The sequence below is a fragment of the Tenrec ecaudatus genome, chromosome 8, assembly GCF_050624435.1.
Source record: "Tenrec ecaudatus isolate mTenEca1 chromosome 8, mTenEca1.hap1, whole genome shotgun sequence".
Classification (NCBI taxonomy): Eukaryota; Metazoa; Chordata; class Mammalia; order Afrosoricida; family Tenrecidae; genus Tenrec; species Tenrec ecaudatus.
The window spans coordinates 86,454,248-86,478,715 of record NC_134537.1 but is presented as its reverse complement, the minus strand read 5'-3'; the positions used below and the strand labels follow the sequence as shown (position 1 = coordinate 86,478,715).

Genomic DNA, 24,468 nt, shown 5'->3' with positions numbered 1-24,468 from the left:
CAGTATCTGTAGTTATAGTAGCTAGCTGATTTATTACTATCAGAAAAGCTACACGGAGATGCCTAGGGCAAGGTCTGGGTGGGGGTGGGGTGGTATCTTGGCACCCTTCCACTGTCCACTGTCCCCAAGGTACATGTCACCTTTGCAAAAGCTGAATGCCCAGCTTCTATGTGCTAGGCCTCTAACTGCACAGTTATGGTGGGTTGAATGGTTACATAGGTGTGATCAGTTGAGTTGTGCCCCTCTCCTTTCCTGAGGCAGCTGGCTGCATGTGGTCTGAGTAGCTCTCGCTCATTTACACATTTCACATTTGACCTGGCAGTCCCAGACAGTGAAGACATCAGAAGTCTATGACTTCCTTCAGGAACCAAAGACCGAGGTTCACTTGGTTTTTCTCTCTCGTGCTAGTGTGTGTTTCTCTTTCTCTCCCTTTGTTCCTAGTTAATTGAGCCCATTCATTTGCTTCAGCTCAGGATGTCAGTGCCCTTGAAGATTTGTCTTCACCCGGGTCTTAGTTCCCTGATGGTTCTGTTATAGAAATACACCACAAGTGTCGTTTAGGCATAGAGAGGGTTATTTCATCACAGCCCTGGCGGGTGAAAGGCCAAACCAGGCCCGTGGTCTTGTTGCTCCCTTCCTAGTGGGCAGCCTCGGGTATTCCTTGCTCCCTTGGTGATCCTCAAGTAGAATTTGTGCACCCTGGAGTACAGTTGGTCCCTCTGTACGCTGCTCTTCCTGGAACTTATAAGTGATTAGGTCTAGGATCCACCTATGCTGGTCTGACTGCCACTGATGGATTAATTACATCATATTGGCTTGCACGCACGGGTTCTTAAAACCTATGGTCCTGTTGGTTCTGACTCATCGTGTCTCTAGGACAGACTAGAGCTGCCCCATGGGTTTCTAACACTGAGTGCTTGTGTAAATAGACTGCAGTATCTTTTTTCTGAAGAGCAGGTGGTAGGTTTGAACCACTGACCTTTACCTTAACAGCACAGAGCTTTGGCCACTGCTCCCATCGCTCTTTACCATGACTGTCTTGCTGCTATGGAGACAGTTCCCAAAGCCTCCCATTGTATTTGTAAGATCCACAGTCTTCGGTGGCTTACCACGCCCGTCTCTATGGGCATCCACCCTGGCTGCACATTAGAACCAGCAGGAGAACACTTTAGTTTGGGCACGCCACCCAGGTAGTACTATTTTTGAACGCTTCCCGGATGAGTCTAAGGAGCAGCCTGGACTGGGAACCCTGCCTCCTGCGGCCATCATCCCTTATCTTGTTCTTCCCTCGCCCCTTTCTCTCCGTGAGCCCTGCCAAACACATTTCCTGCATGTCCTTTAAACTTCAAACTTCCTCTGGCCTCCCCGCTTTCTCACTGGACTTGTTTCCACGTGGACATTTCTTTCCCCAGATCTTTACCTGGCTGGTTCCTAGAGCAACCTTTCCCTGATCATCCTTTCTAAAGGAATCCCCCTGTTTCCCATCGGTCTCTCCTGCTACTCGACTTGAATTCTCAACCTTTTAGCAGTGACAGTGTCACTGAGCATTCCTTCTCTGTATGTGTGTGCTTTTCCACTCTGTTTTTCTAGACTCTCCCCACTGCACCCCCTCTCCTCTAAAGTGGATTGTAACGCATACCAAACACACAGGATGTAGTAGAGCTGCTCCACAGGGCTCCTGAGGCAGTTAGTCTTTAAGGAAAGGCTGCCTCATCTTTCTCCCAAGGAGAGGCTGGTGGGTTTGAACCACAGACCTTTTGGTCAGAAGCCCAGTGCTTAACCACTGCATCCCTAGGGCTCCTTATATGCCGGGACTTCAGAAAGGTCATGGGAGCTTTCCATTATCTTTTCAGTCCATGTTTCCAATGAACTTTTTGAAGCCCCCTCCTCTAAGGAGGGGAAGAGTTGAGCAAGGGGATTGTCAGGTGGGAGCTAGAGTGAGGGGTCAGTGGGTAGGAGAGGCACGGTGGAGCAGCTGGTAGAGTCCTCAATGAGGCAAATTGCATAAGAGCGCAGAGGGAACATACAGCTTGTGTAGTGGGGCTAAGAACTCTCTCATATGTCCTTTCTGATCTGAAGGGATAGATTTTTATCCAGGAGTTGGGAAATGTCCCAGGAAAGCAGGAATGCCTAGTTTCCCGAATGGCAGACCAACACTTGGCATGGAATCGGCTTAGGTATTCTCCATGGTTACTCTCAGCTTCGGAGACAGACAGTTATGTTGCCCACATGCACTCCAGAGTCGCCCTCTGGAATGGTCCCATCATCACTCACCGCCTTCCTCCACCCTCCTTACATTTTAATCACAGTAATTTACCAAAGCATCTGAGGTTCCAGCCAGATCACACTAACCGTTGATTATGACTTTGTTGAACTATCCTTCCCTGCCTCTTTGCAGGATCATGTATTCAGCAGCCTCTCATTCAAACCCAAATCACCGCCATCTAATTGTTCCCAACTCATAACGACTCTATAGGAATAGGTCCGACTGCCCCTGTGGGTTTCTGAGACTATATATAGCTCTTGTAAGGGAATAAAGACCTCATTTTTCTCCCAAGGAGGAGCTGGTGGTTTCAAACTGCCGACCTTGAAGTTAGCAGCACAGGGTGTAACCACTAGGCCTGCAGGACTCTCTTCAGCAGCCAAGTAGCATGCCGTCAAATCTCCTGTGTCCTGTTGATCCTGGCTCAGTGCAACACTAGAGGATAGGAGAAGAGCTGTCTGAGATGGTTTCCAGGACTGCAGAGCTCTCTGGAAGCAGGTTGCCACAGGACACCCTGAGGAGCAGATTGTGGGTTCAGTCTGACCCTCTGGCTGAAGTTTAGTACTTCATCTCTGTGCCCCAGGACTCCGACACACACTCTACTAAGTCACTTTTAATGTACTTCACTTATTTGTAAGTTCTGTATTATAACCCGGTTTTATCATGTGGAAATAATGGAATTTTAAAAATCTCTGCAGGCATATTCCTGTCATCCCTTCCTGTTATTAGCGATTGCACTGTATAAGGCCCTGGCCATCTGTGGTTAGAAACAAAACCAAACATACATAGACGAGGCTCTGCAGTTGCTTGAAAGTGGAGGCTCACTCTTTTTTTTTAAACATTTTATGAGGGGCTCATACAACTCTTATCACAATCCATACATATACATACATCAGTTGGGTAAAGCACATCTGTACATTCTTTGCCCTCATCATTTTCAAAGCATTTGCTCTCCACTTAAGCCCTCTGCATCAAGTCCTCTTCCCCCCCCCCCTCCCCGCTCCCGTGAGGTTCACTCTTTCCAATTCAGAAGGAAGAGTGCTTTTCAGAAATGGCAGGGTTGGGAGGCTGGTTCTGTGTTGAATGGCTGTGTGGAATCAAGCTTATGAAATCAGCTCCCAATGAGTCTCTGAAAATGGAGCAGAGCCTGTGTTTTGACATCTCGATTTCCTAGAGTGTAGAAACCTGCTTGGAAGAGAAATAAAGTATTGTATCTCAGCCACCCTCCTGCACTCCATCCCAGGAGTCTCCCCAATCTGTGATGAAGTTGAAGCCATTTTCATGTCTTTAGCAGGACCAAGCAGATGTGTCCAGATGAACAGAGATTCCGGAGACTCGGATAGAAATGCTTAGCTTGGTGTTCTGACCCCTGCATCTCCTGCACATTGCTAACCAAAGTTGTTGCCCGTTCAATCCTTTGGTTCTCAACTGTGTGCCTTGATGCGAGTCTGTGACAGTTCCACCCCCAAACTCGACTCCTCCCTGTCAGGGGTATCAAAATCCGCTTGTGTTAGACTGCGTTGACTAGAGAAACAAATCCAGAGGGACTCATGTGTATGTAAGAAACAGCTTTACATCAAAAAGTAAATTATTTATCAAGCGAACATCCCAGCCCCGTTCCAGACCCCGTCCACAAGTCCAATACACGCCCATAAGTCTGATCGTAGTTCAGAAAGCCCTCTTCAGACTCACCCAGCCACATGCAATGATGCAGAATGCAGGAAGATCACAGGCTGCTGGGTAGGAAGTCTTGCAGATCCAGTGGTGGTGGCTGTATCATCGTGCTCGCAGGACTCAGCGTCACTCTGGCAGCTCTCCAAGTGACTGGACAGCGGGAAGGTGATGGCAGAGAGGAAGTTCCCAAGAGCCTCCTTATAAGGCGGTCATGCGCACCAGGAGGCACCATCAGGCTTTGGCCTGATTGGCAGGCTAGCTCCACCCCTACACTTCAGTTGACATGAAATTATGTAACTACCACACCTTTCAATTGTTGTAAGTTTCCAGAGCAGTTTAAAATTTGCTAAAATGTTATTGAATTCATGACCAAAAGATGTGAACTTAGATTTCGACTTGTAATGTGTGCAGAGTACCTGTGTGATGTTCATTTTAGAAAACATGACGAGAGTTCTAGAAACCTATTGGCAGATGCCTAAAATTTTAAATACAGTGAACTTCTCTCAAATACGTGTATGTGGTACAAATTATTTGCACTCTGCTATTAGCCTTATGGGGAGCTCTGATGGTCCAGGTTGCATTGGGCTGCCAATTGCAAGGTCATCAGTTCAAAACCACCAGCACAGTCTCCTCTGGAGAAAGACCGGGCTTTCTACTCCTGCAGAGTGACAGTCTTAGAAACTCAAAGGGGCAATTCTACCCTGTCCTACAGGGTTGCGATGAATTGGCATCTACTCAATGGCAGTTGAGTTTTTTAGGGGAATGGGCAACACGATTACCTATATAGGTGTTCAATAAATATTTATATAAATGTTTATGATTACATTAAATTGTATGTTTCCCAACAAGATGTATGTTTTATTGGAAATTTTTGAAAAGAAGTAAACGTAAGCAAACTCAAAACTTTTTTGGAGGGAGGGGCTCAACAGCTTTAGTAAGAATTACTTAAAATATTGCTTATTTGCTTTTGTTTGTCTTTTAATTAGACTTTTTTAGAGCAACTTTAGGATGGGAGAAAAATTGTGTAGAAAATACAGACTTAGTTCCCCCTATTACCCTCTCTCCCTGCAACACACACCACAGTCTCTCTGATTATTAATGTTTGTATTTGTGGATAACATCTATTACCATTGACAAACCAGTAAACCCATTCCCAACGAGTCAACTCACATTCGTAGTGTACTTATAGCTTGGAATAGGGCTCTCTTTGGGGTTTCTATGACTGTAAATATTTGTGGTAGTTGATAGCCTCCTTTTTCTCCCTCAGAGTGGCTAGTGGATTTAAACAGCTGACCTGTGGTTAGCAATTCAACACTTAACCCACCGAATCACCTGGTCTTCCTGATGAACCGTTCTCACTGCCATCTAATCAATTCTGAGTCTTAGAGACCCTATAGGGCCAAGAAAAACTGCCCTTGTGTGTATCCAAGAATCTTTTTTTTAATTTTTGAAATCATTTTATTGGGGGCTCATACAACTCTTATCACAATCCATACATCCATACATCCATTGTGTCAAGCACATTCACACCTCTGCCGCCATTGTCATTCTCAAAACATGTCTCTCTCCTTGAGTAAAAAGCCTCTTCTTTCTACTAGTGGAGCAGCGGGACCTGCAGACTTTGCTGTTGGTGACCTAGCACAGAACCCACTGTGCACCAGGGCTCCTTGAGATAATAGCGACACGTTATTAACGATAAAATCCATCGTTTGCATGAGTGCTCGCTTGTGACGTTGCACAGTGCAAAGCATTTTGACAAATACATGTCATGTAAATACCATTAAAGTCTTATGCAAAATAGTTTCAGTGCCCTCAAAATCCCTTATTTTCCACAAGTCCCTCCCTTCGCCCGCCCCCTCCCACCCTCCCAACCAGTGGCAAGCACTGAATTCTTCTGTTGTCTCTCTTGCTTTCTCTTTTCTGAGTGCCATGTACCAGATTCATACAGGGCATAGCTTTTTCAGCCTGGCTTCTCTCACTTAGCAATAGACACATATGGTTTCTGTGTGTGTGTGTGTGTGTGAATCATTTTATAACTCATTTATTTTTATCCTTAAATAATACCTCACTGATAATATAACATACTGTCAATATAGATTAACACTTCACGGATGTACCACCATTGGTTTATCCATTCACCTATTGAAGGAAATCTTAACTGCTGCCAGTCTTTTGCAATTATGAATAAAGCCACTATACACAAACATTGGTGTACAAGTTTTATTGTAGAAACCCAGTTTCTTCTTATTTGGGCAAATGCCTCCGAGTGCCACTGTTGGAATGTATGCGCAGCCCTCCTTTGTGCTGTAGCGTTCCCGTGAGTCACGTCGGCTTGGTGGGTGTGGATTTGGTTGGGAATACTGGTTGTTCCGCATCCTCACCAACACTCGCTATTCCCCGTGCTTGAGCCATTGTAACGATGAGTCAATATTGACTCCCTGGCAACCGAGTTCTTTTTTTTGTAGTTTTGAGACTTGGATATGTTGTGGCATCTCAATTTTATTTTCAGGTCCATTTCTCTAGTGGCTTACATTGTGATGCGGAGCCTCTGCTCACAAACTTATTTGCTGCCTGTTTTTTGGGGTGAGGTGTCCAGATCTTTTGCCCATTTTATGATTGGGTTGTTTTCAGAGTCCTTGATAGATTTTTGTGGACAGTATTGGTTTGGTTGGGTTTTAGGTGCCAATATTAGTGCACAAAAGGTTTGTTCTAATTTAAAATTGCTCCGTAGCGGTGGTCTTAAATTCAGATGGGAGGGAGTGCACATATAAATGATCTAGAAATGTTTCTCTTAACAGACTAATATATGTTAGATGAAAGTCCATATCCACGCATGCCAAACCATTTATGGGATGGCCTCATGGTGCTACTATATGATAAGACTAGACTGCATTCTCTCTAGTATTTTGCGCTATTCATTCTCAAAAGATGCAGAGATAAGGACTGGTTCTAGGTGAGTTTTAAATCCTTTAGTTGCTAAGAGAATGATGCTCCAAAACAGAACTAGACTTTTATCGTGTTTGCATCCTAACATGTTATTTGCTCAGTGTCTCTTGAGTTTCATCCTAGGATTGTTAAAGCAAGGACATGTATTGCTTCTATCCGTATGTTAACTTGGATGCCATACAAAGGGTTTTATGTTTCCTTCTATCTTGGCAGGTTGGTACAGAGGATATACTCTCCAGAACAAATCTAAAAAGGTACGGCTTAGTATTCCAATGCTCACGTCATGCTCATTTTGTCTTCTGCTCGCCGAACCCATTGTCTGCTCTCTGCTCTCGAGACCTTGTTTTCTTCTTGACGACTGTTCTTTAGATTCTTTGAAACAAATGAGCTGACCCCAGTGCTCAGATAAAATACTGCCAATTGCGGTCGCCATGTTTCCCACCAGCCTGTGGACGGATGAAGGCCCAAAGGTGAACTACGGCACTAGGCAAAGGCTGCTCTCTTCCCCCGTGTGCCTCTAGCTAAGCTGGGTGGTGATCACAGCAAGGAGCTTTGCTATTCTTGGGTCTCTTCTTCAGGGAGGTCATGCACATCTCTTTCTCCTTTAGTGTCGGTGCTAAAATCCCAGAACTAAAACTCCCAATTCCACGTGATTCTGTGGAATGGATAAACCAGAGAACTGGTTCTCGGTATTATTGAGCTTCACAACCAGAATAATAACCTCACCAAAAACGTGTTCTAGTGAGTTATAACCAGCATATTCCACAAAACTAGACTGAGAGTATGGAAGAGGAAATGGGGCCCTACAGTAGATATTGTTCCTGGCACTTGAATTTTTAGTTTTCTATTTTTACGGGTTTCTGTACAGTACTGGGTCACCATAAAAATGCGTATCTTACTATTAGTCATGATCAAAGGCTTTGAAAATCACTAGAGAGTTCTTTTCCCACTGCCAAAGCAACTAATCAGGCTAAAGAAATAGCCCAACACCCTCCTCAGCTGGTTTTCGGCCAGGCCAGCTCTTTCCCATTGCCGCTGCAGCCAGGGCAGCCGAGCACGTCAGCACTTTCTTTTGAAAAAGCAAAGCTGATCAGGCCTTATTATTTCACAATCCATTCCCATGCCAGGTGGAGAATGAGGAAAGGGCAAAAGGAACTATTTGGGATTTACCGAGAGCGGAGTGAAAAGGGCGCACAGTTTTTATTCGTGAAAAGCTAGCAGAGCTCAATTTAACCCTTGAGTACACACACAGACTGGTGGGGGACACCTGCCACCCAGAGGATTGCAGGTCCCACAGGAGCACCTTCCTATGGGCCCCTGGTTCCAGGTGGGTCAACTCTGAGTCATGGCGGCCCCATCTCTATCGGAGTGGGACTGTAGGAACACAGGGTTTTCGAGGGCTGCTGCTTTAGAGGTGGCTCACCAGGCCTCTGCCCAAGCACCTCTGGGTCTCCCGGAGCCCCTCACCTTTCTGTTAGCAGCCTCCAGTGCTCCCAGCTTGCACCCCAAGGACTCCTCCCACAGGATGAAAACCAGACAAGCGAGTGTGTGTTTCCTCAATTCTGACTCTAGACAATCCAATGTGTGTCGGGGCCCCTTTTCTACAGGGTACAAAGCCATCCTCATCAGTTGCCTTGGCATCGAGCCCCTGCGTGTGTGCTCTGTAACGTTTCAATGGCTGGTGTTTCCGACAGTAGATTCCCAGGCCTTGCTTCACAGCTGCCTTTGGGTAGATACTCGAACTACCAGTTTTTCAATCAGCTGCCAAGCACGTTGAATAAGAAATCCTGAAGCCTGAAGAAGAATCGATGCATTTGAATTACGGTGCTGGCGATTAATATTACCCTGGACTTCCGAAAGAACGAGCAAATCTGATTTTAAGAAAAGAACTAACAGATCTGTCTTGCAAGTCATGCCAGAGTGCTCCTTAGAGACCAGGGCGGTGAGACTTTGTCTTGAGCCCTTGGGACGTGTTGTCAGGAGAGACCAGCCCCCGGAGAAGGACATCATGCTTGGTAGAGGGGCAGTGAAGAAGAGGAAGGCCCTCATGGAGATGGATGGACACAGTGGCTGCAACAATGGGCTCAGACCTGAGAACAATTGGGAGGGTGGCGCAGGACCAGGCGGTGTTTTGTTCTGTTGTACACAGGCTGCGATGAGTCAGAACTGATTCAACGCACCTAACAAGAACAAGAACTCTATAGAAAGTACCGTATATACTCTAGTGTGAGCTGACCCAAATATCAACCAAGGCACCTAAAACTGCATAAAAATGTGCTGAAACATCCTGGCCCACCAAGCCTTGAGGATGCTATCCCTGCTCAGAGCAGTCAATGCACAGAGAGGACCAAAAAGCCGGCCCCACTACGAGACGTGTAATATGGTGTTTGCATTTAAGGCAAATATTAACTTGTCCCATGTCAGTCAGTTTTCCCTCCTAAATTCTTTGCTATCCACAGCTAGATTTGTATGTGGTTTCTTCATATGTAGATTAATCATTTTTGTTTAGTCTCTCACTGACTCTAACTCTCCTGTCTTCCAAAATAAGGGCCTGGCTAAGGTGAGAGAGTATTTTGAGTGCGGAAGAACGTGGTGAGATGAGAGAGAAGACCCTTCTTTACCCCTTGCAGTATGAGGAGCCTTGGTGGCATAGTGTGTTATGTGTTAGACTGCTAACTACAAGATCATCAGTTTGAACCCACCAACTGCTCGGTGGGAGAAAGACGAGGCTGCTTGCTCCCCAAAAGATTTAGGGCTTCGGACCTCCGATGGATCAGTTCTGCTCGGCCTTGTGTGGTCAGTAGGAGACAGCATAGACTCAATGGCAACGAGTGTTACAAAACCCGTAGTTGGGCCACACCTGCTCTTGGCTGTAGGTTTGGCCTTGTCATTATTCATTTTACTTGTAGTTGTGGAGATGGGTCTCTCAAAGCATGATGAGACTTTGAATTTGTTAAAGAGCTAGAACACTTGTGTGAAATAATTTTCAGTTCTTAAGAGTCTATTTAAAAAACCAAACAAACAAAAAATGAAGCATCACTCTTGGACAAAATCATTTGAACATAAGGAACAACTAAAAAGAAATCTTGATTTTTAAATAATAAGTGTCATTCACCCTGACACAGGTTCTCAGACCACAGCTTTACCCTCTTTGAGCCTGCAGTGTTCAAGTCTCCGTTTCTAGCCTGGACGACTTTTTATTTCTAAGGCAGCGCAGGATTTCCTACTACATCGCCATTCACCCTTTTGGGGTGCTTTGGAGAATGAGTGGTTGGGGTTCCTGCTAGAATCCAGTCGACAAGCTCTGGGTGGTTTCACTTTTGTATATTCTTTCTTTCTTTGTTTGTGTTCATTCTGTTTTGTTTTTTTAATCCTCTTAGTTAAGCTTCAAGCCCCACACTTTAAAAGAATCGTCTCAGCTTTCCTACAGTTAGGAAAACTGTGTAACTCAGTGCAATGGAGGCACCTACTAGGGCTGTGGTGTATTTGTTGGTTGTGGAGCTGAGCTTTCTTTGCTGTGAAGCGATCTGGGAAAAAGAGCGCCAGTTGGCAGGACTCCGCTCACCTTTGGCGCCCTGCAGAAAGAGCCCACCTGCTTCGTCCCGTGAATGCTGCAAGCTTGTTGGCTGCTCTTCAGCGGGAGGACTAGCTGAAAGGCCTGTTATTTTAATGGGCAATTTTGTGTCACTAGCCGACCCAGCAGGCCAATAAGCCAAGCTAGTGGTTTGGCAGCTGAGGAAGTCGGGCGCTTTCCAGAAATTGATTATTGATCCTGGCAGTGTCCGTTTGTTTTTTCACTTGCATGAGTCGGTTGCATTTCCGGCTCGAGACAGAGGCTCCATCAGAAATGATTAATTCTGGTTTACTCCGGCGTTCGGGATGTCATGTGGTTTAGGGGGAGGTCTGCAGAGCTCAGATTGGTCAGGACGCGCGGTTAGGAGTGTAAACGGTGCCCCAGGAGGAGGAGGGCGACAAATGACAGCGCGGTCACGAGCACAGGAAACCAGCTCTGAAAATTGCCCCACCTGCGTACCCAGTGCCAACGGCCTGCTTATAATCTGTTTCACACTCACAAAGGAAGTCTCGACTTGGTTTTATTCCTGAATAATTTTATAGTGGATTTCTCCTGGTTATTTAAAGGAGACCACTCCCTGGCTTCTAAACGCATGGGATTTTCAATTGGACCCATCATCTTGATTTTGAACATCCTTTTGTTTTTTTTTAAGGCTACTTTTTTTAACCGTACATCTTTCTTTAACCTTTAAAGGGGCCACTTTATATAGCCACACAAACAGTGCATTCTGACTCAGAACACCGATGATGAGTTCTGGACATTGTAAGTCTGGTTTTCCATAGTGATGATAGGAAATAAAGCTTTTGTTTTCAATTTAGCGGCTAGAGGAAACCCAAAGTTATTTAATTATCTTAATTAAGGATAGCCCTTCAGCTTCAAAGTCCTTCTTTCTTAAACACAAATCTGTTCCAGTGGAACGGTGTGCACATTGAAGATTTCTTTGTTTTGAATTGTTCAGCCGAACGTCAAAGATCACTGGGCCTCTTGATCTTATAACAAATTAGGGCGGTGTCACCTCGTGCGCCCCCCCCACCCCACCCCCATCCCACCGCCATGTGCTGGCTTGGTCTCATACATGGGCACACCATAGTGCGTTCTGTCTCACAAATTCATGGCTGCCCCTTCTCAAAGCCAAGAGGAGAATTACACACCAGTTTTGGTCTTCTTCCTGCCCGGTGGGAAAGGATGGCCACTGTGCAAGATCCACTCTGTCGTCAGCAGTGCACAGAGCAGCTTCGTCACACAGCCCCTCGCAGTCTGCTGTTTGGTTAGCAAAGGGTTAACCGAGAGCAAGAAGAGTATTGGGCTGTTATGTTGTCTTACGTAGAACTGGACACAGAACCAAGCCGTGCTGAAGCTCCCTAGTTTTCCACCTCCACATGGATTAAGGATCCCTGGGTTTTTGATCCCAGCCTTCCAGGCAGTATCCTTCTCCCACCTTTGAGGTCAGCCACTGCTCCCGTGTTCGTCCACCAGATTCACGCTGCCTCTCGGCGGAGCAGGGCTCTGAGGAGCTGAGCCACTGGTGCCAGTTCAAGTGGACTCCTGTCTGACATCTGCTGATCTGGCGTCAATGATGCTGTAAACCCAGTGACTTTATGTGTCAGACAGACAGATAGACAGACACTTGGTCCTTGATTGACCCTGCACATCTTCCCCATCTTTGGGATGTGTGAGCCCATTGTTGCAGCCCTTGTCTGTCTCTGGGTTTCACTATTGCTTGCTGAGCTTCTCACCCAGGAACACAAGTTTCTGAGTATTTAAGAAAACTCACATGTTGGCCGCTTCCCAATAATTGTGTCTCATCTTCCATTTCTACCCACTGGCCTCCTTGCCTTTCTCATAGACAGTAACTAATATGGATTGATTTTGAGTGCATTTGGTTTAAGAGAAAGTGCCAAGAGGAATTACTTTAGAAAATTACTATAATTTTACGGGCCATGAAGTCTACAGCCATCCAGCTCCCTGATTATGTTTGACGCCCGGTCAAGAAACCGTCTCACGGCATGTAGCATCTGGAGAGTTCTCAGGGCTTCATTGCTGTGTTTGTTTCTTTTTAAATATGATTTGATTTGTCTTGTTGAGAATGCTCAGAGCAGAGCAGTCTCCCTGTCTGTCAGCAGCTCTTCCATGTGCGTTTCAGTAGCACCCACGGCATGTCTGATTGGTTGATGCAGCTGGGGTTAAAGTCCCAGGCTCTTCACGGTAAACTGACCCCTCACCTTGAGTGTCGTCCTAGCATGTTGCCTCATCATTGTGATGCATTCTCTTGTGCTCTCTGAATCCCTGTCTTCCTTCGTTCCTTTCCTGAGTCAGCTGCACGTTGCTTCAGGCAGCCAGCCAGTGGAATTGGCACTTGGCAAGTCTGACTGCAAAGCTCACCTGTTGCGACCCTTTCCTTGGTCCTGCCCACTCTCTCCTGCTCATTTCATGTTCTGTACCCAGCGGTTGGGATTTTATGATGATGTAACCAAAGTTGTTTCTTCCACAGGGCATTTTCCCTGAAACCTACATCCATTTGAAGGAGGCAACTGTGGAAGACCGAGGGTAAGTAAGTCCCAACCAAAGGAGATGCCTAAAAGCTGGAAAGGGATCGCAAAAGAATGTGTACTTCATTTTCATGCCTCCACAGTTCCACTTCTACACGCACGAATGAACAGAGACACGTCCTGGCGTCGTCATTCCTCCCTGTCTGCTCTCCTCCCTGACAGCCTTCCCCAGAGAAGCAAAAGCCAGAGGTCCGTTACTTTCGCCCTGTGCTACCTGCATACGAGTGTGTGTGTGTGTGTGTGCAAGAACATTTAGAACACTCTGGCGGATCAGCCTGCAGGAGCATTAAGATCTTTGGGGGATGATGAATAGGCTCCATCCTCTGTGGACCAGCCCTGAGCAGATAAGTCCATTCACTTCAGTGTCTCTTAGGCGTTTCCACTGTTAATTGGGGCATAAATCTGGCTTTCTGTCGGTCATGAGCTTCATGTGAGAGGCATATTAAGTTACGTAGATAGATGGGCTCCACAAAGGAAATCCATGAGGTTTGGGATACTCTTATTCCTTGCCTTGCAAAGTACTGCCTCCGGCCAGCGAAGCAGAAGCGGTGAGCTCCGTGAAGCCCGGGAGAGGGCCCTCGGACTGGAGAGCCCACCTGCTTACCAGTCCTGAAGGTCACAAGTGGGAGCTGGCGTTGGGCTGGGACCCCAGGGTGGACAGAGAATGGAATGGGGCTGAGGGGAGGAGGACAGTTGGATCACCAACTCAGATCTGGAAAGAATGTTCTGTCATAAATTCAGCACTTGTTTCCTAAGCAGGAGGTGGAGACCTGTTCAAATGCACAGACCTAGTATCAGAACTCGGGTCAGAAAGCAGGTCATTTGGCCTCCTGGAGAAGTCCTCTTTCTGACAATCCATCCTGGGTAGCTTCTACCACCCACCATGAGGGTGAGGCAGGGTGCGAGGCATGGGCTCCCTGATTAGGCTTGGCAGGTGAGGCCCAGGTGGCCCAGGTAAATTGGAAGCTCAGCCAGCAATAAGGAAACACTGTGCTGAAAGGATGCCCCAGTATTGTGTGGGACCTGCTTGTACTACACAGTGCTTTGGAATGTATCTGAGGTTCAAGTGCACGGGGACATGCTGCAGTTTTAAATCGGACACTTCTGCCTCTGCTCTCCATCTGTTTGTTTCATCTCCCATTCCACTTGCCAATCATAAAAAATAGAGTGGATTATCCATTTTTTCTATTATTAAAAGGTCATTTTATCGGGGCTCTTACAACTCTTAGAACAATCCATACATCATCAATTATATCAGACGTATTTATACATATATTGCCATCATCCTTTTCTAAACATTTACTTTCTACTGAGCCCTTGATATCAGCTCCTCTGCCTTCCCCCTTCATGGCCCCTTGATAGATTGTAGATTATTATTTTCGTATCTCATACTGACCGCTTCATATCCCTCTTCCCCTCTGGTTTCTATTTATCACTTTTTATAAGTCGAAAGCAAAGTGAGAGTCCCTGAGCTGTGTAAATGGTTAAAGAAGGCTGGCCCAGGCCCACCCCACCCAGAGACATTGTGGAAAAACAAAGACCCCGAAACACTACAGAGCAGGTCTCCTCAGCAAACCTGGGACGGGCATGAGTTCGAATCCACTCAAAAGCAGCAAACAGCAACAGAGGAAAGGGAAGCTTTGGGTCTGCCGAGTTTCCCGGCGGGGAAAGCAGCAATGAGAAGGACAGCTGGCTCCACCCCAAGACCAGCTCTGCCCTGGTCTGACCCAGGGCTCTCTGCTCCATGCCGCGGCCACCGCTCTCCTTGGAGTGGCTGGTAGGACTGATTGTCCCTAGGAATGAGAACCTGTCAGTAACGTAGGTGCCCAAGGAGATCGTAACTGGACAGGTACGAGGTGGGCTCTTGGCCCTCATTGTTGTTCATCTGGCAGCCGGTGGTATTCTAGGCAGCTTTCCTTTTCTCTGAGAGCAGAATATGATTAAAGTCCCTTATACCACTTACACCCCAGCCCCCCAAGGACACATGTGCTGTGTTTCATGCCCAACCAGCCCCTTCCTGACCTCGAGTGTGGGGGTATGGCCTCCCTATGGGAAATCACTGCAGGGTGGAGTGAGCTTCTGTTTGGTTCTCTGTAGGCAGAATGAGACGGTGATTCCAGGCGAGCTGCCCCTGGTGCAGGAGCTCACGTGCACGCTGCGAGAATGGGCGGTCATCTGGCGCAAGCTCTACGTGGTGAGTTTGGACCGTGGGCCTCAGGAGGTCTGTTCCCCTCTGTGACTGCCACTCTTTACCACTCTGCGTGCAGTGCGGCTCATCTGATCGGACCACCCAGCATCTGATGCCCACATAGCCTCAGAGAGGGGTGGCTGATCACACAGACCATGGGGGTGGGGGGGAGGGCTATTCTTTCCTCAGCTGGCACTCATCCTGCTTGTATATGCTTCCACGATAATAACAACTGCAAACACTTTAGAAGCCCTTCCTAAGGGCCTTTTTTTTAACAGCCTCCCTATAAAGTAGGTGTGATTAGGATCAGTTAATTGATGAGGACGCTGAGGGACATCTACCCCTGTCTACACGAGGGCTCACACAGAGTGCCATCCTTTCCTTGTGAATGGATATTTCAGACAGGGCAGCCTGAAGATTCTTTTCTACAGGGCTGACTCCCCAGTATTCCAGCTCACACTGATTTAACCTTGTAATGCTAATAGCGTGTCAATTCAGAGGGACATGACGCAGGATCCAGCACATTCTCTCCATGGCAAACCAGAACCAGAAGTCCTAGGTAGACTTGGAGTTGGGACAAAGTAAGCCTGGCAGCCAATATTCTCAGACTGCGAGCATCTGTGGGACTGTCCTACCCAAAGACAAGATTGCTCAGTGTGTTGGCGACCAGCCTGCACTCATCTGCCTTCAGCCCTCGGAAAAATCTACGAGTTAAAACCTGGATCTTTTTCATTAGTGTGCACCCACTGTAACACTCAGCTTAATTCTCTCTATGAATTCACTTAGAGTTTCACCCTGCAGTGCTGTGGGCAAGGAACTGCCTGGAGCTACGCTGGTACACACTTGCAGACTGTCGCCAACTGCTGTTCTGCTCCAAGGCCCCAACTCTTGTAAACAGCGAGGAAAAGGTTAAGTGGGCTGCTAGCAGAGCCCACTGAAGGCACTCTGTAGTGCCCGGTGGCAAGCCCCGGGAAGGAGTGTCGCCTCCGGCAAGGTCCTTTGGAGAGGCAGCTTGGACATGGTTTAAATACCAAGTCTTCCTAATGGCTCAAGCTCCGGAAATTGTGGTCCACGTGGCCCTATTTTCAGTGGCTGAAATTCACGTAGAGCTGCTTCGCGCTCTTGAGTAGCTGCTAGTGAAGTCTGTTGGCCCAATTTGGTGCCCGTGGGAAGTGTCACTGGCTTTGTAAGCCTCAGGTTTCTCGGAGCTCCGGTTCATCTGAAAATGCCTGCTGAGCTGCCTTTTTAGCATCTGCTGCATTTGTCCTTTTTTGTATAGATGGTTTTCTCTGTTCACCTCTAAAGCTTCTTCCAGTTCTTCCTGTTCCCCTGTCAGCTTTCGCTTCTTTTTCTAAATAACATCCATGTTCTCCTTTTGGTCTGCCTGCGTTTTCTTCTTGGTGTGGTCCAAGTACACACCGATGGTCAAGTTGAAAGCAATTCCTTTCACTCCTCCCAGGAAGTCAGTCTAGTCTCTTAGACCAGAAACATCGTCTTCTCTTTTGTTGTGCACCTTTATCACTTTCCCCCTAATCCCAACCTCTTTGTCAACAGTAGGAGCGTGCAAGAGTTCGGCTCCAAAGTTACTCTTTTGAAGTGGGTTCCACACTCAGGACAGGATCTAGCTCCTCTCACAAACAGGAGATCAACACAGCTCTCCCGTCTTCCCCACCGGACTGGCCCAGCTGCCCGCTCCTCCCCACTCTCGAAACTAGACAATGAATACCCCCAAACTCTGCTCAGATGCTCTCTTGTTGGAGACCTGGCAGATACATATCAGTAGGTCCTGTTTTTGTATTGGTGTCTCCCACACACCCGTCACTGACCTGAAATTCTGTGATGAAGGGGAGCACTCCTCAGGTGAGCGGATGGGTTCAGTCAGGCCCTGGGTTAGGCTAGGAGGCCCGGAGCCATCCTTCTCTGGCTCTGTGTTTCCACCGTTAGTCATGTGCTGGTTCTTCCTTTTCACTTTCAAAACCAAACAAACAACTCACTGCCATCGAGTCAGCGCTGACTCGTGGGTTCCCACGCCTCTAACAGTTTACAGGGGTAGAAAGCTCAGTCTTCCTCCCTCAGTGCTGACTGGGGTTTTGAACTGACAACCATTCACATCCCAGCCCAGTGTATAACTGCTACATCACGAGAGCTCCTTGACTTTCAAAGACCCATTTTATTATTGGGAATCCTTCACTAAAAACAGTGATCAAATGCTCATTCAAACGTAACTTCTAAAAGCTAATGCGCAGCATTTTATTTCTGTTCAGGGGTGCTAGGCCCCACAAAGACCACAGCAGCAGGGATCGCCAGTCCCTGCGAGGGAAAGAAGCACGCTGCTGTTCCACCCACCCATCTTTCAAGGTCTAATTTAAGTCCCTTTCCTCATAATGCAGCTTCTAAGCACACCAATCCATCACGTGTCCCGCTGGGCTGTGGCAACACTTACTGGCTGATGCATTATATGACCCTGGGGCATCCTGCCTTGTAATGAAGCCCATCTTTTGACCTCTTTATGTTTCATTGAGGAAGGAGCTAACTTGGAAGTTCCTAAATCACCAGCTCCTGGGAGACAGATCTGCTGCTGTAAGCCTGGCGGCCTAAATGGATCCTCTTGCACTTACAGCGGAAGCGCACTTCCATTCAAGTTAATTGATTGGTTAGTCGTGGGTGTAGCAAGCACGATGGCTGAGGAATAGTGTGGACGTGAGTGTGTTCCTTAGCGTTTTCTTTCTCGGAATTGACAAAGCGCGAGACACGTGTTAGACAATAGGAAACACGGTTTTCAAGAATATAATGACTGTATATGGAGATGCCAGAGGAGGTCCGCTCCTTCGCTTGCTCAAACCCAGCTGCTGTGCTCAGGTCAGTGTCGCGTCCTCTGAGCAGTTGTAGGAAATTGTGCCAAGTCAGCGCCTGAGTGGAAGTGAGAAATACATGAACATTGGCTTCGTGTGCATGGGCTTTCCAAAGCCCCTGGTAGCTCGCGGTGCCAGCCTCATACTGCGTTCCCCAGCTTTCCCAGTGGAGTTTGACCGTTTAGCAGCAGGATCGGGCTTAAGATAAAGGGGGAGAAAAGCCATCGGCTGGTATTTCAGAGGGCACCACAGCCTCTCGTGGAATAAGACAGTGAACTGTGTTTTCTTTGATGATTTTCATTGACCTTATTCTTGATTGATGAATGAAAGACATTCATTGTGGAATTTGTATCAATTGGTGGTAAGATTGGATGATCTGTTTCTCTTTCTGATTCATACGCATCCCTTAAGGAATATTTTTCTTGAGTTTCCTTAAATTTCTACAGCACAATTTAGGCCAAATGCTGACCTTTTTCAAAAACCAATTTGTCCAAATGTCAAATCTCAGTTAATATGCTTCACTGAAAAGTGAAATAAACCAGGTTTATAGAGTTTTCAAAATCCCCCTTCTGTGCACACTTCCTGTGCCGCCCTCACAATCCTGCCCAAGTTCGAGCCCATCCTGGCAGCCACCATGTCACTTTTATCGAAGCTCTTCCTCTTTTGTTGCCCCTGCACTTTACCAAGCGTGACGCCCTTCTCCAAGGACTGGTTTCTCCTGATAACAAGTCCAAAGTGCCCTAGACAAAGTCTCCCATGTTAACGTCTCATGAGTATAACGTCTCATGTCTATAACTTCTTTCCAGCACTCTAAAGAGATCATGTGCAGCAGATTTAACCAGTGCAATGCGTCATTTGATCTCTTGATTTCTGCTTCCATGAACATTGATTGTGGATTCAACTGAGACGAAATCTTTAACCATTCCAATCTGTCTGCCATTTGTCATGCTGTTACCTATTGGTCCAGCTGTGAGGATTTTGGTCTTCTTTAAGTTGAGTTGTAATCCATGCTGAAGGCTGAAATCCCCGATTTTCATCAGGAAGTGCTTCAAGTCCTCACTTTAAGCAAGCAAGGTTGTGTTGTCTGCAGACTGCAGGTTGTTGATAAGCCTTCCTCCAATTGGATGCCAGATTCTTCTTCCTATCAGCCAGCTTCTCTGAGGATTTGCTCAGCATACAGACTGTACAAGTTTGGTGAGCGGATACAACCCTGTCGCACATTGTTCCTGGCTTTGAACCATACAGCGTTCCCTGGTTCTGTTCACAGAACTTCCTCCGTGGACATGGTCCACACGAGCACCATAAAGTGTGCTGGAATTCCCCTTATTCTTCAGCAACTTAGCTTTTCTTAATGAAAAATTCTAAGTAAGTGAATCAAAGTCTTCTCATCCATCTTTCCCTGTGTGCACATACCTGTGTGTTCTCTGCTCTTTATCTGTTTAGGGACACAGCGAATTTTGGTCAACTTGGCTGTTTTGACTCTCATAGGTTGGGGAGAGTGGGTGTGGTCCTATCTTCTCAAAGAAAAGATGTGGGAAAAGAGTTTTGTGGTAGCACATGAATGAATACAGCAAACTTGAATTCAAGTGAATGGAATAATGTGTTGAATAAAGTGAATTCAGTGACTTAAGATGCAATTCATAGAAGCGACTGACATTTTTTCAGTTAAATTTTTCTGTGACTTTCTAAAGCACCAAAGAAACAAACTCATTTACCATCTAGTCAATGCCAGCTCATAGTGGCCCTGTAGTGGGGAACTCACTGCTTCTTTGGGTTTCTAAGACTATCACTCTTCCAGGGGGCAGACAGCCTCATCTTTTCTCCCACTGAATTGGGGTGCGTGCTGGCTGCTGATCTGATGTGGTCTCCCCCGTGCTCCCAGGGGTTCTTGTATGGTTCTCTCGAACTCTGCGGTGGAAACCAGCTCTTCTGTGTCGGGACCTCGGCTCTTCAGGTTTTTGCTGCCTGCTCAAGAGGTGGTCGGGGGTAGCCTTCCTCTTCCTTCCCCACAGGAAACAATCCAAGCCTGAAGATGAAAAATAACTTCTTCCATCTAAGCTTTATCCGTTATCTAAAACACCACTTTGGGGGCTAGTCGTCAGGAGAGCTTGGATGAGCTCAGAGTCTCCGCAGATCACCCTCCGCTTCCAACTTGCCTTTCAAGTTCTGCCTCAGTTTGATGAGACTGTACATTCAGCTTTGGCTCGGAGGACCAGGAACCCGGCCAGTTCCAGGGACTCTCTCAACATGTACAGAGTTTGCAATAATGTGCGCACTTTTGTTTGGAATGATGTTGAATTCAGAGAGGTGATAGAGCTTATTAAAGTGGATAAAGTCAAGATCATAGTCTGAAGTAAAAACTGATGTTAAAATACTGGCTTCAATATGACAGAATTAATCAGGGAAGGGAGTAAAAATAATTTTCATGCTATCTGATTATTATTCATCTCTCTTTGAAGAGAAGCTTAGAAGCAACTTTTAAAATTTATTCTAGTACAACCAAAATGGCTACACTGTGGTAATCTAGCAAAGTATTCCTGTAGAACGTAGCTTGTAACTCTGTGCTCTCTCGTGTTACCTTTATTACACAGCAGGAAGCGCACCCAGCTGTTTGTGCTTTTTTTAATGACAAATCGCACATTGTTGCCTTCCTACAAGTATTCTGTAATAAACTCATTTTAAAATGTAAGTAAATGAACATCCGGGCTAAAACCACCGCCTGTAATTGAGGTGTGTGGGTCTATCGTGTGTTGGTTGTGGGCATGGGGGCAGGTCTAACAGGGGACAATAAACCGCCCTTGCTTCCAGCAGTGCCCGTCCAGGCTGATTGACGCCGCTCCCTATGAGTTGGTGGTTACTGCTGGCCTGCTGGAGCATGCGCTCTGCAGTGTCCATAGCCAGACTCGGTTTGAAATGAACATCTGATCGCTTACTACCAAGCTCAGCAAGTTCTCATAGAAAACCCGTTCCTGCTGCCAGAGCGCAGTCTCTGTGAGTGGACGCCGGGCTGAGTGCGGGGCTAAGGGACAAGCTCGGACAGGGCAGTTTTTCTCACAAGACAGGCCGGGGCTCTGGGTGTTCTTCCAGGTTGGTTTTTCTCTCCAGTTTTGTTTCCTGGATTTCTTTTAGCTTGGGAGGCAGCAACCACAGTACAATTCTTTTAGGTGTATCTTTTCTGTAGAAGTCACCTTTGCTAGTCGGGGCAAGACTTGTCCTGGGAGATGAGAAAGGGTCCTAGGAGGGGTCGATGGAGGGTGGGGCAGCCTGCCTTCCCCAGCTGTGCTCACAGAGGCAGAGTTCCACGGGGATACGAGGCTGCCCTGCCTCTCCTGCATTCCGGTTGAGCCCACATGCGCAGTCGAAGACCCGTCTTCCAAGGCAAACTGGGGTGGGTTAGTAGTCAAGGACCTAGCTGTGCCCTTCAAGAATGCCCAGAACCTTAGGGGTGGCAGATAGTAAAAAAAAAAAAAAAAAAAAAAAGGCATAAGATTAATTGCCTAGAGCTATATGTACAGAGTTGAGTAACTTAGTGAGTCAGATGATCAAAGCCAGATACACTTAGTCAGGACGGCGTCTGAAAGAAGTAATTGAGTTTAAGGTCTCAGTCATAGACTAGGAGACACTTATCACTGGGAATAGATTTTATTGTCTGTCAGACCTGCGCCTCCCCCATCAACCTTTTTTTTTTTGTTTTTTTGCAAATGGACTTTGCCCAGAGGCCCTATTTTGCAAGTCACATAGAAGGAAATGATATAGAAGAGTTAGATCTAGAAGTTAGATATAGAAGCCAAGTCCCTGTCCCTTGAACTGCGCCTTTTTATCCTTCCAATCACACAAGCCTCACAGAGGAGGAAAGACTGATGCAGAGAGCAAGGAAGGCTTCCTGCCCCCTGGGGGAAGGGGTGGGTCCGAGGAAAGGGGTGTGCCCAGGGAAGCTGTGTCATCGTCCATTGGCTCCTGGTGTTTCTCTAAGGCTCAATGTCTGCTTGCTGCGTCTTTGTCAGCATTGAAAGCAAAGCTTTCTTCTTCTTGTGATTCTCTCTCTATCTCTAGGGGGAAAGAACTGATAGATGTTGGGAGGGGGAATTTAAAAAGCGAGACCTCAGAGATGTCCAAGCAGGACAAATGCTAAAAGAATCCTTAACTGTCTGGATGAAACAAAATTTTTTGTTTAGTTGGTTCTCCTGTCCCTTGGAGGAAAGCCACGTGATTATTTTCAGACTGAACTGTCAATACAGTTTGGTTTTTGAGCCTCTACCATGTGCCATGGTTTGTGCTGGCTTCTGGGATGAGAAGATCGAAAAGGTTTTAAAAACATAAACCCCCGCTCTACTTTAGTGATCATGGTCAAGAATGACAAAGAAAGAATAACAAAGCAGAGAAAGCATTTTGCAGGAAGTGTGCCCCCACCCCTCGGATCTGGAGAGCCCTGGTGGGCAGCGAGGAGGAAAACCGGACGGTGAGAAAAGACAGTGTGGCCACACAGCTTGCTCTGAGTTTCCGGGAAATGCTCGCTTCTCTCCTCCCAGGCCTCATCTGGGAACACAGTGGTTAAGCACGCAGCAGTTCATAAACACTCAGTGGGTTGAGCCCACCAAACCCCTCGGAGAGGAAGCCGTGGCCGTCAGCTTCCAGAAAGATCCCAGCCTTGGACGCCCTGAAGGGGCTGTCCTTCTCTATCCGCAGGGTCCTCGGGAGTCGGAACGGATTCAGTGCCAGTCAGCTTTTTGTGGTTTGTCCTCTTCTCCTTTTCCCTAGGAATCCATGAAGTGTCAGGGGCCAGCTGTTACACAGAACATCCTGCTCAGAACAATCCGAGGAATGTTTGAACAAAATCTAGTTCCTCAAAGTGAATGGGAAAATTGCTCCCTTTGGGGTGTTCCAGCTTGTCTATTCAGAATTCATTTGGCACAGAGAGCCCGAGAAGAATGGCCGGCTTCATCCTTCTTTGGGGGAGGACTTGGCGGACAAAGCTGATATGGACAGGCAATAATTAGATGACCCTGCACAGAAAGTCATAGAATTGAGATCAAGACGTTGTGATCATGGCCTCCAAACAAAGCCGTGCCTCACATAAGAAGAGGCCTGAGCCTTTGAATGCTGCGTTGGCCATTTTTTGAGAACTAATAAGTTAGTTGAGCTTTGGAGGTATTTTTAATAACCTAAATAGGAGTCAACACGCGGATATGAGCAAGGACAAGGTCAGTAGCTCTCCTTTCTGCCCAGCAGTTTTGAGAGGAAGAGTTCTGTGAGCTTGATTTCTCGTTCCCTTTTCTGGGATTGAAAGACAATGAACTGGATACTTTTCATTTAAGATTGGATAGGAGGGGTAGAAGTGTGTTTTGTTTTGGGCCTGTAGAAGTGTTTTCCAGTTGAGTCTGACTGGGTGCCAAGCCCTGTCCCCAAAGTCTATTTTTGGTATTCCCTGGAGACCTCGTTGCTCTCTTCCCTTTACTGTTCTGTTGCATGCCCTTAGTGTTTGTCTGGGAATGGTGGGATAAGATCAGGTGCAATTCCCAGTCTGTGTCTCCAGTGTTGTCCCCTAAAGGGCTACGGGTCAGTGAGGGATGTCGCATCTTACAGTGGGGCTGGCCATATGGTCTTCTCTGGATTGGCTGCTCTGAGCGGGAATATCATCCTCAAGGATTCATGGGCCAGGATGTGCTCCACTCTCTCTTCCTCCCCCGGGAGTATGTTTTATATGCTTATTTAAAAAAGATTTCTTGAAAACGTTTTATTGTGAATTAGGAGGAAGCTTAAGAGCCGGCAGGTGGTAGGTAGTGCATTTGACATTGAAACAGTCGACACATGTTGTTACATTCGTTCGCTGTGCAGTCCCTCATCTTAACATCCCTCATCCCACTTCATCCTCACGTTCTATCCCCATTCCTTCTAATCCTTCTAAACTTGGCCTTTGAGCAAAGGCTGCCGTTGTCTTTGATTTTTCGAAGATGCGCACCTCCCAAGTGTGATTCCCCCCTTCTAGGCCAGTCTCTTCACAGTTTGCCTGAACATGGAGCCGTGTCAGTGAGCGAGTTCATCTGCAGCCCTGAAGGGTGACTAAGGACCACAGTCTTCTGGGCTTTACTAATTTCCAGACGATCCAACCTGAAAGCCTGGTCATTCGTAGCAGTGTAGGTTTTGTGCCACATTTCCTCCCACTCTGTCCAAGGCCTTCTATGTGATCCCTTTCAGAGCATTTGGTCGTGGGAACCAGCTGCCATCTAGTCACTCGGAGGGCCCCTGTGAATAGCAGCGGGCAGTGCTGGCGGGTACCAGGTACCGGGCCGCCCTCAGAAGTGCTGTTGTGTTCTGAGTCCATTGTTGCAACCGCTATGTCAGTCCAGCTCACCGACAGTCCTTTTTTTTTGTTTTTTTCATTCACCATCTAGTTTACCAAGTATCACACCAAGTATGATGTC

General features: G+C 47.0%; 1 protein-coding gene and 1 pseudogene across 1 annotated transcript in view; one reads left to right on the top strand and one right to left on the bottom strand.

Moving 5' to 3' along the window:
• Positions 1-24,468, top strand: part of DOCK5 (dedicator of cytokinesis 5) — a 228,491-nt gene that overhangs the window by 85,479 nt on the left and 118,544 nt on the right. The window contains exons 3-5 of the mRNA XM_075556494.1: positions 7,097-7,137; positions 12,949-13,004; positions 15,104-15,200. Of these exons, the coding sequence (XP_075412609.1) occupies positions 7,097-7,137; positions 12,949-13,004; positions 15,104-15,200 (194 nt within the window). The remainder of the gene's footprint in view (positions 1-7,096; positions 7,138-12,948; positions 13,005-15,103; positions 15,201-24,468) is intronic.
• Positions 16,116-17,142, bottom strand: LOC142454596 (CDK-activating kinase assembly factor MAT1 pseudogene; annotated as a pseudogene).